General features: G+C 36.1%; 1 protein-coding gene across 1 annotated transcript in view; it reads left to right on the plus strand.

Moving 5' to 3' along the window:
- The window catches only part of KLHDC1 (kelch domain containing 1), a 51,391-nt gene that overhangs the window by 14,229 nt on the left and 22,535 nt on the right, over positions 1–14,627 (plus strand). Inside the window, exons 2-7 of the mRNA XM_059371275.1 lie at positions 490–560; positions 1,225–1,342; positions 1,770–1,888; positions 8,445–8,523; positions 10,089–10,172; positions 14,104–14,187. Of these exons, the coding sequence (XP_059227258.1) occupies positions 490–560; positions 1,225–1,342; positions 1,770–1,888; positions 8,445–8,523; positions 10,089–10,172; positions 14,104–14,187 (555 nt within the window). The remainder of the gene's footprint in view (positions 1–489; positions 561–1,224; positions 1,343–1,769; positions 1,889–8,444; positions 8,524–10,088; positions 10,173–14,103; positions 14,188–14,627) is intronic.

The following is a 14,627-nucleotide window of genomic DNA, read 5'->3' on the forward strand; positions in this document are numbered from 1 at the left end:
TGTTCAGTAAATCAAGATATCTGATATAGTGCTCTTAATATACCTTATAAAAATTTCCGTTCTTAATTCCTTCCTTTCATCCAAAACATATTGTCCTTTTTTGATATTCTTTTTCTTCCTGACTTTGTAGTCTTTGGTGTTCTGCTCAGGATGTTATTATTTTGCTATTTTCCCTTACTCAGAATCCCTTTTGTAAGGTTTAATTGCCCTGAGTCTTTTCCTTGAGACTCATATACTTGCTATTTTGTATTCTAGAAGTTTCTTGTTTGCCACTTGTTCTTAGAAGATGTCTTTTTCCCCCTTCTTTTTTAAGATGTCTTTTTCCCCCTTCTTTTTTGATCTATCTTCATTTAAATTGAAAAACCCATCTTGGAGCCTGTTTATGTTTTTCTATTTTGCAGCATCTTAATCGCAGTTTTCCCATCCTGAGGAACTATTTAATTGTTGTTGTGTAATTGATAAACATAATTTTATGTATTCTGTTTTTAGTCTATTGAAGACAATGAAGTATATTTGCCTAATGATGAAATTTGGACCTATGATATTGATAGTGCATTATGGTAAGTAATTTTCAATTGCAGAATGTCCAGTCTTTTTTTTTTTTTTTGACAGAGAGAGATGACAAGCAGGCAGAGAGGCAGGCAGAGAGAGAGGAGGAAGCAGGCTCCCTGCTGAGCAGAGAGCCCGATTTGGGGCTCGATCCCAGGACCCTGGGATCATGACCCGAGCCGAAGACAGTGGCTTAACCCACTGAGCCACCCAGGTGCCCCAGAATGTCCAATCTTAATATCGTTTTAAATATTTTCATAGATTACAGGGAAATTAAGACCAAACTTAGAACATATTGCAACATTTATTGTCTCCCTTTCTTTTTCTTTGAATGCTTTATTCTCTCTGGCTCTTTCTTTCCCTTGCTCCCTTCGTCTCTCTGCTCTTTGCCATTTGCCATTCCTCTGAAGGCTGAGACTGCCCCAGAAGGCTTTGCTTTGTTCTACCAATTAATTCCCAATTCTAGTGATACAAGATGATTCTGCAGTTTTTTTTCCCAATAGGCTGGAAAATCTTTACCATGGATCTTAGGGTTTTTACAGTATTGGCTACCATGGCATTTCAATTGTAATTGTCAGTGACAGTTGTCATTGAAAGAGTACTCATGGAGTTCAAAGGGAATTTTTAATTTGCCTTTCTAAAAAGTCATGGAATTGCATGTTATTCTTGCTGCAGGACCATGCACCTCATGGAAGGAGAACTGCCTACCTCCATGTCAGGAAGTTGTGGTGCTTGCATTAATGGAAAGCTGTACGTTTTTGGAGGATATGATGACAAAGGATACAGCAATCGAGTAATACTTTCTTTCAATTCAGGAATGCAGCAAAATGTAATATTTAGTGTGTCACTTATTCTCACAAGTTTCCACATATTTAAAAAAGAAGATAAAAATAGAAAATCTTGAGCTTACAGAGTTTTAAAAATAGAGGGAATATGCAGCCATTGTGTTCTCTTCTTCCATGTCTTTCTGCTTCGTAGTTAGCTCCACGCTTAGTTGGTGTCTTATAGGGCAGAGCATGATGGGACAGGATCCATTTCAGGATGTCTCACATGTCATTTTTGCTTCTAAAACACAGTCTAATTTTATTAACTTTACAATGAAAAATCTTACTTTTAAAGAGAATAGGGAAATATTATTAATTCTTGGATCACATATCCCTCAGACACAGACTTAATTTTTAAATGCCCTCTCTGCTAATGGTGTTCTCCTCTTTTAAAAGCTTTATTTTGTTAATTTGCGAACAAGAGATGGAACCTACGTTTGGGAAAAAATCACCAGTTTTGAAGGACAACCACCCACACCACGTGATAAACTTTCTTGCTGGGTATATAAAGACAGGTAATGCAGCAAAATCATCTCATTAACTACACTTAAGTAAGGGTTACCGCCAGTGGCCGAAATAGAGAAAACTTGAAAGTCTGTATATTTTTTCAAGGTATAATTACAAACTTGTTTTGATCCTGTTGGTAATAGCAGTTCCGCCTCCTGGATAAGAGCCATGTCATAAAGATAAGCATCGTGAAAGCAACTATCTGTTTTTTTAAATAAACTTATCATTTAATTAAACTTCCTGAATAGTTAACACATTCACAAGGTTCAAAAATTGAAACCGTATTAAAAAGTCGGTAGTGAAAGGTCTGGCTCCACCCCATCCCCATCCACTCTGTTCCCTTCCACCATACACAAATAATCTTGTATTCTTAGAGTAGTGGTTCCCAAACTGGTCTGCCATTGGAATCACCTGAGGATTTTTTTTTTTTTTTAATTCCAAAGCCTAGGTGATACCTCATACCAATTAAATAGTCATTTCTGGGGTTATGATATTTTGAAACTCCTCAGGTGTGTCCAAGATGCAAATAGGAAACCACTGCCATCAGTGTTACCTTATGCAAATAGAAGCAAATACGTAAGAGTGTATGCATGTATCCCTTTTTTCTCTCTCTTCCTTACACAAATGGCTGTGTACTCTACATTCTTCTGCACCCTGCTGCTTCCATTAGTTAACGGTATACCATGGAGATCTTCATCTTTCTGTATCTTGAGTGAGAAAGCTGATTTCCTTCCTCCCTCCCTACCTCCCTTCCTTGTCTTTCTCTTTTCTTTCCTTTCTTTCTTTTAATAGCTGCATAGTATCCCTTTGAGGATATACCATAGTTTATTTGGTATAAACAAAACAATACTTATTTCAGTTCCTTTGCTATTACAAACTATGCTTTAATGACTCTGTGTGTGTTATGTGTGTGTGTGTGTGTGTGTGTATGAATGATTGCAGATCTATCCATTTGGATAAAATGAGATTGCATTTATAACTTTGGCAAATGTTTAGTTTGCTAAGGCTGTTGTAACAAAATTCCATAAACTAAGTGGCTTAAACAACAGAAATGTGTTTTCTCATGTTTCTAGAAACTGGAGGTCCAAGATTAAAATGTCAGCATGATTGATTCCTTCTCTAGGTTTAGAGGAAGTATCTATCCTATGCCTGTCCCCTAACTTAGGTGGATTTGCTGGCAATCTTTGATGTTCTTGAGCATGTAGAGGCATCACTCTGACCTCCACCTGCATGTTCACAGAGTGTTTGTCTGTGTATGTGTGTCTGTCTCCAGTTTATCCTTTATGTAAGGACACCAGTCATACTGGATTATGGCCTCCCCTAAGGACCTCATTTTAACTTGATCGCTTCTGTAAAGAACATGTCTCCAAATAAGTTCACATTCTGAGATCCTGGGGATTAGGACTTAAACATAAGAAAGGAGAACGCAAATCTATAGCAATAGATTCTGCCAATTTTTCCTCCTTAGAAGTGGGGCCATTTTGCATTCTCAACAATGGAATGCTTGTTTCTCCATAGTCTTGCCAAGAGTTTGCTAGCAAACTCCAATTGTTTGTTTGTTTGTTTGTTTGCCAGACTGACAGATGAGAAATATCTCAGTCTTATTTTTGCATTTTCACTGAAAAATATTTTTTGTGGGTGTGAACGTATTTTCATATGTTTAAGGGCAATTTTTATTTCTTTTTCTCTGTACTGTTTGTATCCTTTGGTAATATTTCCTATTTGAGTTTTCCTTTTTATAAACTTGATTTCTAGGAGTTATTTATATATTAAGGAAATTAGTGTTTGACCATGATACGATATGACAATATTTTTCCAATTTGTCATTTGTCTTTTGAGTTTACTTAATGTGTTCTGCATGCATTAAACAGATTTTTAAAACTTATTAGATAAGTTTATCAGTAATTTCCTTTTTTATCTTTATCTTTTGTGGCTTCCTGATCTTGAAATCTTGATTAAAAGGTTATATATTAATTTACCTATATATTTTCCTCTAGCACTTTTGTCATTTTATTTTTTACATTTATTTTTTTATTTTTTAAATTTAAATTAAATTAAGTAACATATAATGTGTTATTTGTTTCACAGGTACAAGTCTGTGATTCATCAGTCTTATACCCAGTGCTCATTGTAACACATATCCTCCCTGATGTCCATCACCCATTTACCCCAGCCTTCAACCCCTTTTTTCTTATTTTTTACATTTAAATTGTAGATTCATTTGGAACTTAGTCTGTGAATAGTTATGAGATATGGATCCAGGTTTATCTTTTTTTGAATGGCTACCTGTCTGTAACTCAGTTATTTCCCTACTTCTATCATATATTCACCTAATTTTCACTGGTATGTTGATCTGAGTTTTCTATTCTGTTACATTGATTGGTTAATGTACAAATACTTCCCTAGTGTAGATATTGAAGCTTTACAGAACATTCTTATAGGATGACTATAAATCAGGAATGTATACCTTAAATAATTATCACAAGATGAACTCACATAACTCCCCCCCAAGTAAAGAAACAACATCATCAATATTCTAGAATCCTTGATTATGTTCACTCATAATCACTATGCTCATCCTTCTTGCTGAAGGAAACCATTATCTTGACTTTTAGTATCCTAAATTAGTTATTTTTTAATTTTTTATATTAGATATGGCATCCTATAGAATTTATCCTTTTACTGAAATTATATTTTTGAGAGTCATTCATGATGTCATATGTACCTATGGTTTGTTTTCTTTCCTGTATATTACTCTATTTCATGAAATACTACAAAATATTTATTCATGCTACTGTTGATAAACATTTGGGGCATTTCTACTTTTTGACTCTTTAGAGTAACACAACTATGAACATTCTTCTTTGTATTTTGGTACATACGGTAAATATTTCTATTGGGTATGTATCTTTTCATTCTCTCAATAATGTAATCTGATTTCAGTATAGTCTAATTTACCAATCTTTTCTTTATGATGAGTTCTTTTGTATCTTAGACTTAGTTGATCCCAACTCTACAAAGTATTTTTGGTCTTTTGAAGTTTTTCTTGTTCATATATACAAGAAATGGGAAACAGTATTTGCCCTAGATAGGGAGACTGAGTGATTGAGAGTAGGAGAGAGACTTACTTTTTACTACACCTTTATCATGACATGATAAAGTCATGATAAAATACATATAACATAAAATGTGCCATTTTAACCATATTTAAATGTCTAATGCAATGGCATTAATTATAGTCACAATTTTGTGCAACCATCAACATTATTTAGTTCCCAAATTTATCATCACTCCCAACAGGGACTCTATACCCATTAAGCAGTACTTCCCCATTCTCTTTTCTCCCCGCCTCTGGTAATTTCTAATCTACTTTCTATCTCCATGAATTTGCCTATTATGGATAGTTCACAGAAGTGGAATCATTCAATATTTGTTCTTTGGTGTTGGGCTTATTTCACTTAAAATATTTTCAGAGTTCACTAAGTTGTAGTATGATATTAGAACTTATTCCTTTTTAAGGCTGAATAACATTCCATTATATGCATTGTGTGCATTTATCTGTTCATCTGATGAACACTTGCTTTGTTTCCACCTTTTGGCTGTGGTGAATAATGCTGCTATGAACATTGGCTTTCAAGTATTGTTTGAGTCCCTGTTTTCAATTCTTTTGGATATATACCTAAGAGTAGAATTTCTGGGTCATATGGTAATTCTATGTTTAATTTTTTTAGGAAGCACTGAACTGTTTTTCCCCAATGAATGTGCCATATCCTATTTCCTCTGGCAGTGTAGTGGATTCTAATTTCTCTATGTCCTTACCAACACTTGTTCTTCTTTCTTTCTTTCTTTCTTTCTTTCTTTCTTTCTTTCTTTCTTTCTTTCTTTTTTAAAAATAATAGCTACCCTAATGGGTGTGAAGTGGTGTTCATTGTGGTTTTCCCCAGGGACTAATGGTTTGACCATTTTTCATATGCTTATTAGCCATTTGTATATATTCTTTGGAGAAATGTCTATTTAAGTCCTTTGCCCATTTTTAAAAATTGGTTTGTCTTTTTGTTGTTGAGTTATAGGAGTTCTTTAATTATTCTGGATATTAATCTCTTATCAGACATAGGCAGGGTTTTTTTGTTCTAATGTTTTGGGTTGGCTGGCCTCATAGAGTGAGTTAGTAAGTGTTCTTTTCTCTTCATTTTCTCTGGGGGGAAGACTTTGAGAAGGTTGGTATTGATTGTTCTGTAAATGTTTGGTATAGTTCACCACTGAAACTATCTGGCCTTGAGCTTGTTTTTTTGGGGAGATTTTTTTGACTACTGACTCAATTATATACGTTTATTCAGTTTTCCTATTTCTTCATAAGCCATTTTTTATAGAATCTTTTCAGAAACTATTCTGCTTTATCTAACTTATCCAATCTGTTGACATAGTTTTTGTAGTATTCTCTTATAATCCTTTTAATTTCTGTAATGTTGATAGTAATGTCCCTTCTTGTCATTTCCAGTGTTAGTGCTTTGAGTCTTCTCTCCTTTTTTCTTTGTCAACCTAGCCAAAGATTTGTCAATTTTGTTGTTCTTTTCAAAGAACCAACTTTTGGTTTGTTGTTTTTCTCTATTTTTCTATTCACTGTTTTGCTTATTCTCCTTTATTTTTCATGATTTCCTTCCTCTTATTATCTTTGGGTTTAGTGTGCTCTTCTCTTTCTAGTTCCTTAGTGTATACAGTTATGTTATTGATTTGAGATGTTTTTAAAAAAATATGTAGGCATTTACAGCTATAAAATTCCCTCTGAGCACCACCTTTTCTACATAAAATAAGTTTTGTTTTATTGTATTTTTATTTTTATTCATTTCTAGGTAATTTTTAATTTCCCTTGTGATTTTTTTTCCTCCACCCTTGGTTGACATTTTTATTTTCTTTCAGCACTTTAAAGATTTTTTTACATTGCTTTTGGCCTCCATTTTTCTTCATGAGAAATTCACTCTCGTTCATGTTTTTGTTCCCCCATGTATGTATTTTTTTTCCTCTGGCTTTTCTTTATCTGTTTTTTTAATTTTTGCTCCTCACTGAGGTTCCTATTTGTAGTTTCCTTTGTATTTATCCTTCTTGGAGTGCACTGAGCTTTTTGGGTTGGTGGGTTTACATCTTTCATCAGTTTCAGGAAGCTCTTAGTAATTATCAAACATTTCTCCTAGACGTTTATTTGTCTCTTCTCCTGGGATTCCTGTTATATGATAGAAGACCATTTCGTATTGCTCCACAGAGCTTGGGCTCCTTGGATTCCCACTCCCCCCACCCAATCTCTTTTCTTCTCTTTGTTTTAATATGGATACTTTTTTTTTTAAAAGATTTTATTTATTTATTTGTCAGAGAGAGAGCACAAGCAAGGGGGAAGCACAGGCAGAGGGAGAAGCAGGCTCCCCACTGAGCATGGAGCCCCATGCGGGACTGGAGCCCCATGCAGAACTTGATCCCTGGACCCTGGGATCATGACCTGAGCCGAAGGCAGCAGCCTAACCCACTGAGCCACCCAGGTGCCCCTAGCAGTTCTTTTTCATGGTTCCACATCTCTACTGAAATTGCTCTGTTGTTCTTGCATGTTTTCCACTTGTTACAAACTAGATCTGTTGGCATCTTTATCATAGTTATTGTAGATGCCATGTCTGATCATTCCACTATCTGGGCCTCCTTGGCGTCAGCTAATATTGACCTTTCTCTTAATCATAGGTCACTTTTTTTTTTTTGCCTTTTCATGTATCTTGTAATTTTTTCACCACATTCCAGACATTCTCTATGAAAGAATAATAAGGTTTAGAGAAAAATATTTATTTCCAGAAAAGGACATGGCCTTTCTGTTTTTCTTGGGCTGCTAGAGTCAGTGGTAGTTTAGTCAGTCTCATTCATAGTTGATTTGTGTTTGGAATTGTTGCAGCTGTTGCAACTGTTGTACAATTGCCTTCAAATATTTTGAGGCAAGGTCATGACTCTCCTTTGAGCACTGCAGATTATCTAACGAAGTTCAACTGTACTTCACACTGTTCCCTCCCTGAGAACTCTGGAAGATCTCTCCCTGTTTCATAGCTTCATTGGGAGGTCTTTGGGTCACCAGGAAGTTCTCTTTGCTCTCCAGTCCCACCTTTTGCTTTCTGTACCTTGGGAAATCTTTTTCAGCCTTGTACCTCCTCCCTTGGTCTTTTGAGGGCAGCCATCCTGTGTGCTATAATGACTTAATATGCTTCTGAGGTATTTCCTTCAGATCTCCTGATCTGGGTGGTTTCTTTTACGAACTCTACCTGTCCTGGATTCTTCTTCCTCTTGCTCTTATACCAGGAATGAGAGTAGCCACACACGGGTCTTTTCCCTTTTATTGACAGTTCATTGCTTTTTGGAATAGTTCATTTAGACTTCTTTGTTCCCTTCTCTCTTTGATTTTTTTTTTTTTTAACTATGGTTTTTTAGTTTACTTGGCTAGTGTAGGTTATTAGGGTGAGAGAGAGGACCTCTTTCAACTTTTGATGAACGGACTGGAAGTAGAATTCTAAAGTGTGTTCTTTTGTATTTGTTTTTCAGATTAATATATTTTGGTGGCTATGGGTGTAGGAGACACAATGAACTCCAAGACTGTTTTGATGTTCATGATGCATCTTGGGTAATCACTGTTTACATTTTCCTCTAATTTAGTATCACTTTAAAGTCTTTAGAAATAATGAGTCCAGTCTTTTTCAATTTAACTTGCCACAATTGACACTATGAAAAAAAATGTGTTTTCTCTTTTTTGGATTTAGATTCAGTTGGACGAGTTTCTCTCATCTTCTCTCACCTAGTGGTATTAGCCTTCATGGCTACTGGGAGAGTAATTTCTTATTTTATTAATCACTTGTACCTGTTTAGACAAGTAGAGATTTTAGCACAACTTGGAAAAACTTTGCTCACAGATAACCAGAACGGCTGTTGTTGAAATACATCTCCTTTTAGGTGTGTCCACCAGAACTATTCATAGCTCAGGCTGACCTCTGACAGTGAGTAGGTTGGTAGTGATATTACCTTTCCTACTTATTCTTACTGGCTAGAGAATAAACTGTTACTAATGAAATAAGACATGACATGAAAATGAAACCCTTTAAAAGATAACTTTAGAAACCATTGATCCCAGCATCAACAAATATATTAGCTCTTTGCTTTTACCTTTTACTAGCATATATTATTATTGTACATTATAATGTAAACCTATATGTACATTTCATATATATCTTTTTGTATATGGGTATTTAAAAAGATCTTTGTATTTACAAGATTTTTGCGTTTTTAAAATAAAATATCTTTAAAGTTTTGTTACTAATACTCTGGTTTCTCTTCAGATTGTATAAATCTTTTGCCTCTTAAAATTTTGTTACTTCCAGTATTACTGATAATTTTCAAAAATATAAATTCCCATTACTTTGATCTACATATTTTTACTCATTTTTTTTCTTTCCTAGTACCATTAGGCTAAGAGCCACATAGTTTTGGGTGTAAAAGTAGATTGCATTTATATTTTAAATTAAGTAAATTGTTTAGTGTGTTTAAATTGCCTGACAAGTTCTGACAAAAATGAATGATGTATTTCTGGCATAAAACATAAAACTGACACAGAGGCAAGCTAAAGCAGGAATAGAGGATCTCAACAATCCAGAGATGCTAAATATAGTGTAATTGCTAAATGGTTGCCCTGCTGACAATTTTGTCTCTTAGAAGACAAACTAGAGGGTAAGCCCAAGTTTGACCTATAAGAACAAATTGCTTCGTTAAGTAGAAGTGATTGGAGCTTTTTGGAAAAAGGAACCATGGTCCACTGAAGTTCCTGATTGTAAAGATTAGGAATTCTGAGCATGTACTCTAGGAACACAGAGTGCAAAATATAAATGTCATTCTGTCCTCTGCAACTTTAAAAGAGATTATTCTTTGAGAGAATTGGAAGATTATCAACAAGTAAAGTTATGACTCACTGCAAGCAATGCTATGAGAAGACAAGTTGCCAGGTGGCTGCTGTGACTAGTCCGGAGGCCACACTTTATGAGTCATGGGTGTGTACTTTAGCTTTATGACTGTGGTAACATTTAACCTCTATTTTTGTAATGGTGTTTATTATTTCACCAGTAAATATGCAATGAAATTTATTACAATAACCTAGAGTTCACAAAAGCTTTGAAATATTTAAAAAAATTCCTGTTTTAGGAAGAACAGATATTCTGGGGATGGCATAATGATGTTCATGTATTTGATACAAAGACACAGAATTGGTTTCAACCAGAAATTAAAGTAAGTATTGGAAAAATTACCTTTGTATTTGTATATTCATTGATATCTTAAAAGAATTTTTTTGCTAAGTTATTTGAGTTTATAATCATATAATCCCTTGGGACGCCTGGGTGGCTCAGTTGGTTAAGCAGCTGCCTTCCGCTCAGGTCATGATCCCAGCGTCCTGGGATAGAGTCCCACATCCGGCTCCTTGCTCGGCAGGGAGCCTGCTTCTCCCTCTGACCCTGCCTGCCACTGTCTGCCTGTGCTCGCTCTCATTCTCTCTCTCTGACAAATAAATAAAATAAAATCTTTTTTTTTTTAAAGATTCTGTTTATTATTTATTTGACAGACAGAGATCACAAGTAGGCAGAGGCAGGCAGACAGAGAGAGGGGGGAGCAGGCTCCCCGCTGAGCAGAGAGCCCGATGCGGGGCTCGATGCGGGGCTCAATGCGGGGCTCGATCCTAGGACCCTGGGATCACGAACCAAGCCGAAAGCAGAGGCTTTAACCCACTGAGCCACCCAGGTGCCCCTAAATAAAATCTTACAAAAAATAATAATAATCATATAATCCCTTAAGTGCCATCACTAATACTCTTTTTATTTTTAATCACCTATTTTTCTCCAGGTTAGCTAAAGTTGTCTAGAAAAATCTTCCAAAGTGGGTACCATCATTGTCCTTTACCCACAAGTATGATGTAATGATGGCACTTTTAAAATGTCCTTTTAGGGCACCTGGGTGGCTCAATCAGTTAAGTGTCTGCCTTTGACTCAGGTCAAGATCTCTGGATCCTGGGATAGAGTCCCTCCTCAGCGGGGAGTCTGCTTCTCCCCTGCCCCTCCCCCCAACTCATGCACACGGGCTCTCTCTCTCTCTCCTCCACTCTTTCTCTCTCAAAATGAATAAATAAAATCTTTTTTTAAAAATCCTTTTACAGTCAAGTCCATAATTTTGAAAAGCCCATATTTCATACTCTTGAAGTCTACATACAATTAAAGCATGACAAAAATACATTATTATTCTCTTTCATGAACTAGTGAGCAAACCCAAATTCAAATTAGCTTAAGCCATAATGAATTTTTACATAGAGGGAAGGTATATTTTGGAGTGGCTCACATAGTGGAAGAACTGCAGGGACTAGGGCCTCAGGAGCTAGAGGAAGTTACTCCATACCATCACAACATTGTTTCCATAGCTCTTCGTCAACTTCTCTTTGCTTCTCTTTGTGTTCTAGCTTCATTCTGTCTACTGCAGACCAGCCAGCTCATTTAGGAGGGAACATGGTCCTGGCTATCCAGGCAGTCCTTTCCACTGGTGCTGTATTCTTTCAAGGTCTATAAATTAGTCTTAGAAGAGGACTCTGCATATTTGGGCAGGTTCCCACTCTTTACATTGGTCCCTATTCCCAAAGAGATGACAGGCTAGGCCCGTGTCTCGGGCTTACCCTAGGAGAGCAGAGAATTGTGGGTAATAGGTCACCAGAACTGCGCCAAATGGAGTGCTAAAGGGACAAAACCAAAACTGTCCACAAAAAATGCACAAATGACATACATCCATTTGAATTTTAAGATTTATGTCTTTTGTTAATGAAATAAAAGCATTTTATCTCTATTCAGATAATTTTATGTCCGCAAGCTGGTGCCAAGAAACCGTGTTGAGACTGGATCTACTGAAACTCATCCTGGATCTCTCTCAGGCATCTGTTGCCTCTACTTCTTTAGAGAAAAACCGGGAGTCTGCAGCTCTTGAAGGCATATTTGTAGCATATGCTGCTGTCAGGGCACCAGGCTGGCCCATTCAGTGGCGCATGCAACTCTTGGCCTCAAGGTTGTGAGTTCATGTTCCATATTGGGCTGGAGCCTACTTTAAAAAATAATAATAATAAAAAAAGTAGAATGTGCTCCTGAGGATAAGGGAGCTCAGGTAGCTTGTAATTAGTTCTTGGGCTCCTTCTTTCTCTTCTTACCTCAGTCTATAGCCTTCTTCAACATTTTACACACACCTAACCCTATTTCAGTTCATATTTACCAAGATTTTCAGTGTAATTTCTCTGATGATTTCTTCAAATGAGTTCTTATATTGTTTATATTTTATTGATGAGTTCTTATATTTATATTTTATTGAAAATTCTCACATGGCTGTGCCTGGATGTCTCTTCATTTTTTAGAGATGTTCTTAAAATACTTCATTATTCCCAATATTGGGATCGCAGCGTGGAGGGTGTACCAATTATCGGTGTCAAAGTCAAAAATAATTGGGTTTGCATTCTAATTCTGTCCTATAAGAGCTGTATACTTTAGATAAGCCATTTAGTGTGTCATCTATAAAATGGAAAGGTTGAAAGTGTTTTTTCTATATGGGATTTTTACCCCTTAAGAGCAATATACTAGTAATCTTCGAGTTGTTTTCACTATTTCAAGCAACTTAATAAGCATTGAGCATTACTTAAACAATTAGACACACAGATTAATGCAAAGGCCATTTCTTTGTTTTTGTTTTTGTTTTTAATTTATTTATTTAACAGACAGAGATTACAAGTAGGCAGAGAGGCAGGCAGGTGGGGGGGCGGGGGAAGCAGGTTCCCTGCCCAGCAGAGAGCCTGACGCGGGGCTCGATCCCAGGACCCTGGGATCACCATTTCTTTGTTTTTGTTTAGAATTACGTGAACTCAGTTTATTCAGAAACTTTAGGTGGCTAATAAATGCACTTGACAGAAGTTTGGTATTTATTTCATTATCAATGTGTATATAGTAGAATAATTTTTCCAAAATTTCAGATCAGGAATGGGGTAATAATAATGATTGTGTTTTGCTGGAATGACTAAGAATCAAATTTCAAAAGGTTCTTTCTCACTTATATAAGTGTTAAATTGTTAATATCTGAATTATTTCTTCCAGTGTTGGCTTCAGGACAGTCATTCGAGTAAGCGTGAAAAGTCTTGAGAGTTATGATATTGGCTGTAGAGCTTAAATGTCCTGTGCCCACATTCAGGAGACAATGCTCTGAAAATGTTGAAAAAGTTCTTTCAGAACTTGGAATGAAATGCATACACAAAGGCACCCACCATGAACACTTGGAAATTATGCAGAAAATTTTTCCTCTAAATCTCATTCATTCATCTACCCATTATATCTCTCTTTTCCCACCAATCCAAACTTCTTTGGAAAAGAGATCTATATTTTTTCAAAATAAAGTATAGAAAAGTGTTACCAGTTAATGGGAAGAGTTTTAGTAAGTGATAAAGCAATGTTTGGCTTAAGGGAAGAGTGAAGTCCTTATTGAGGATTTAAGACTCCCAAGAGTTTGAGGGGGCGGATGTAATTTCTTAGAGTCTCTGAGATCATTGTGTACTACTCACTCATAATATGAACTCTGTGGGGAAAGGGTGTGGGAAAAGAGGGAAGGGGGAAGAGAGAGAGAGAATCTTTTTAATTTGATTTTTAAATCTTTATAGTTCAAGCTGAAATTTATGTGAAACTTTATTTTGCTAAATAGTGTCAGGTAGTTAAGAAAAACACTTTAAAAAGTAAAGCTCTGAGTAAATAAGTTTCATTTTTTTTTTAAGATTTATTTATTGAGAAAGAGCATGCCTAAGAGCGGGGGAGGAGCATAGGGAGAGGAAGATGGAGAATCTCAAGCAGACTCCCTGCTGAGTGCCCTTGGGAGGCAGGGATCCATCTCAGGACCCTGAGATCATGACCTCAGCCGAAACCAAGAGGCAGACCCCCCCCAAGAGGCAGACTGGGCCACCCCTAAATTTCATTTTTGAAGAACACTGTTTGTCTATAATTATTACTACTCAGAATGAAATTTTGCCTTAGGATTTTTATTGAATTACAGAGGTAATCGTGATCTGGCGGTCAGGTATTTCTCATACTGAGCGTAGGAGTGGGACTTCCTTAGACATGTTTCAAGGTTTTGCATTCTGTTTTCTCATCTCTGCTTGCAGGGTGGAGTTCCTCCACAGCCCCGAGCTGCACACACGTGTGCCATTCTTGGAAATAAGGGCTATATCTTTGGCGGACGTGTTTTGGTTAGTGTTTTCATGGAAATGGTATTTTTATGTGTGATTCTACTTACATAAATTATTTTCTGATTTGGGGGAACAATAGACTATTCAAATTATCAAGATACTAAAATCCTGTTCGGTAACTTTTTATTTTCCATCCCATAAACAGACTATACATGAATCATGATGATTTATGAATCATGGGTTAGTGAAGAGAATCCTTCATATCAGTGCATAACCAGAAAAGTTTTTAAAATTTCTGAACCTTTAAATCCTGTTAGTTTAAACCCATTTCTTCCTCCCCGCCCCCCCCCCGATAAATTAATTGAGTAGCTCTAGATTAATTTTATTAACACTTAGCATTTTTCCCCAATATTTAAATTTCTGATGTTTGGTAAAATGGAGATGTCTATTTTTAATCTGAACTTATTTTAAAACCAAAATTTTAGCCCATGAAGGATGTA

This window comes from Mustela nigripes, chromosome 13 (genome assembly GCF_022355385.1).
Source record: "Mustela nigripes isolate SB6536 chromosome 13, MUSNIG.SB6536, whole genome shotgun sequence".
NCBI lineage: Eukaryota > Metazoa > Chordata > Mammalia > Carnivora > Mustelidae > Mustela > Mustela nigripes.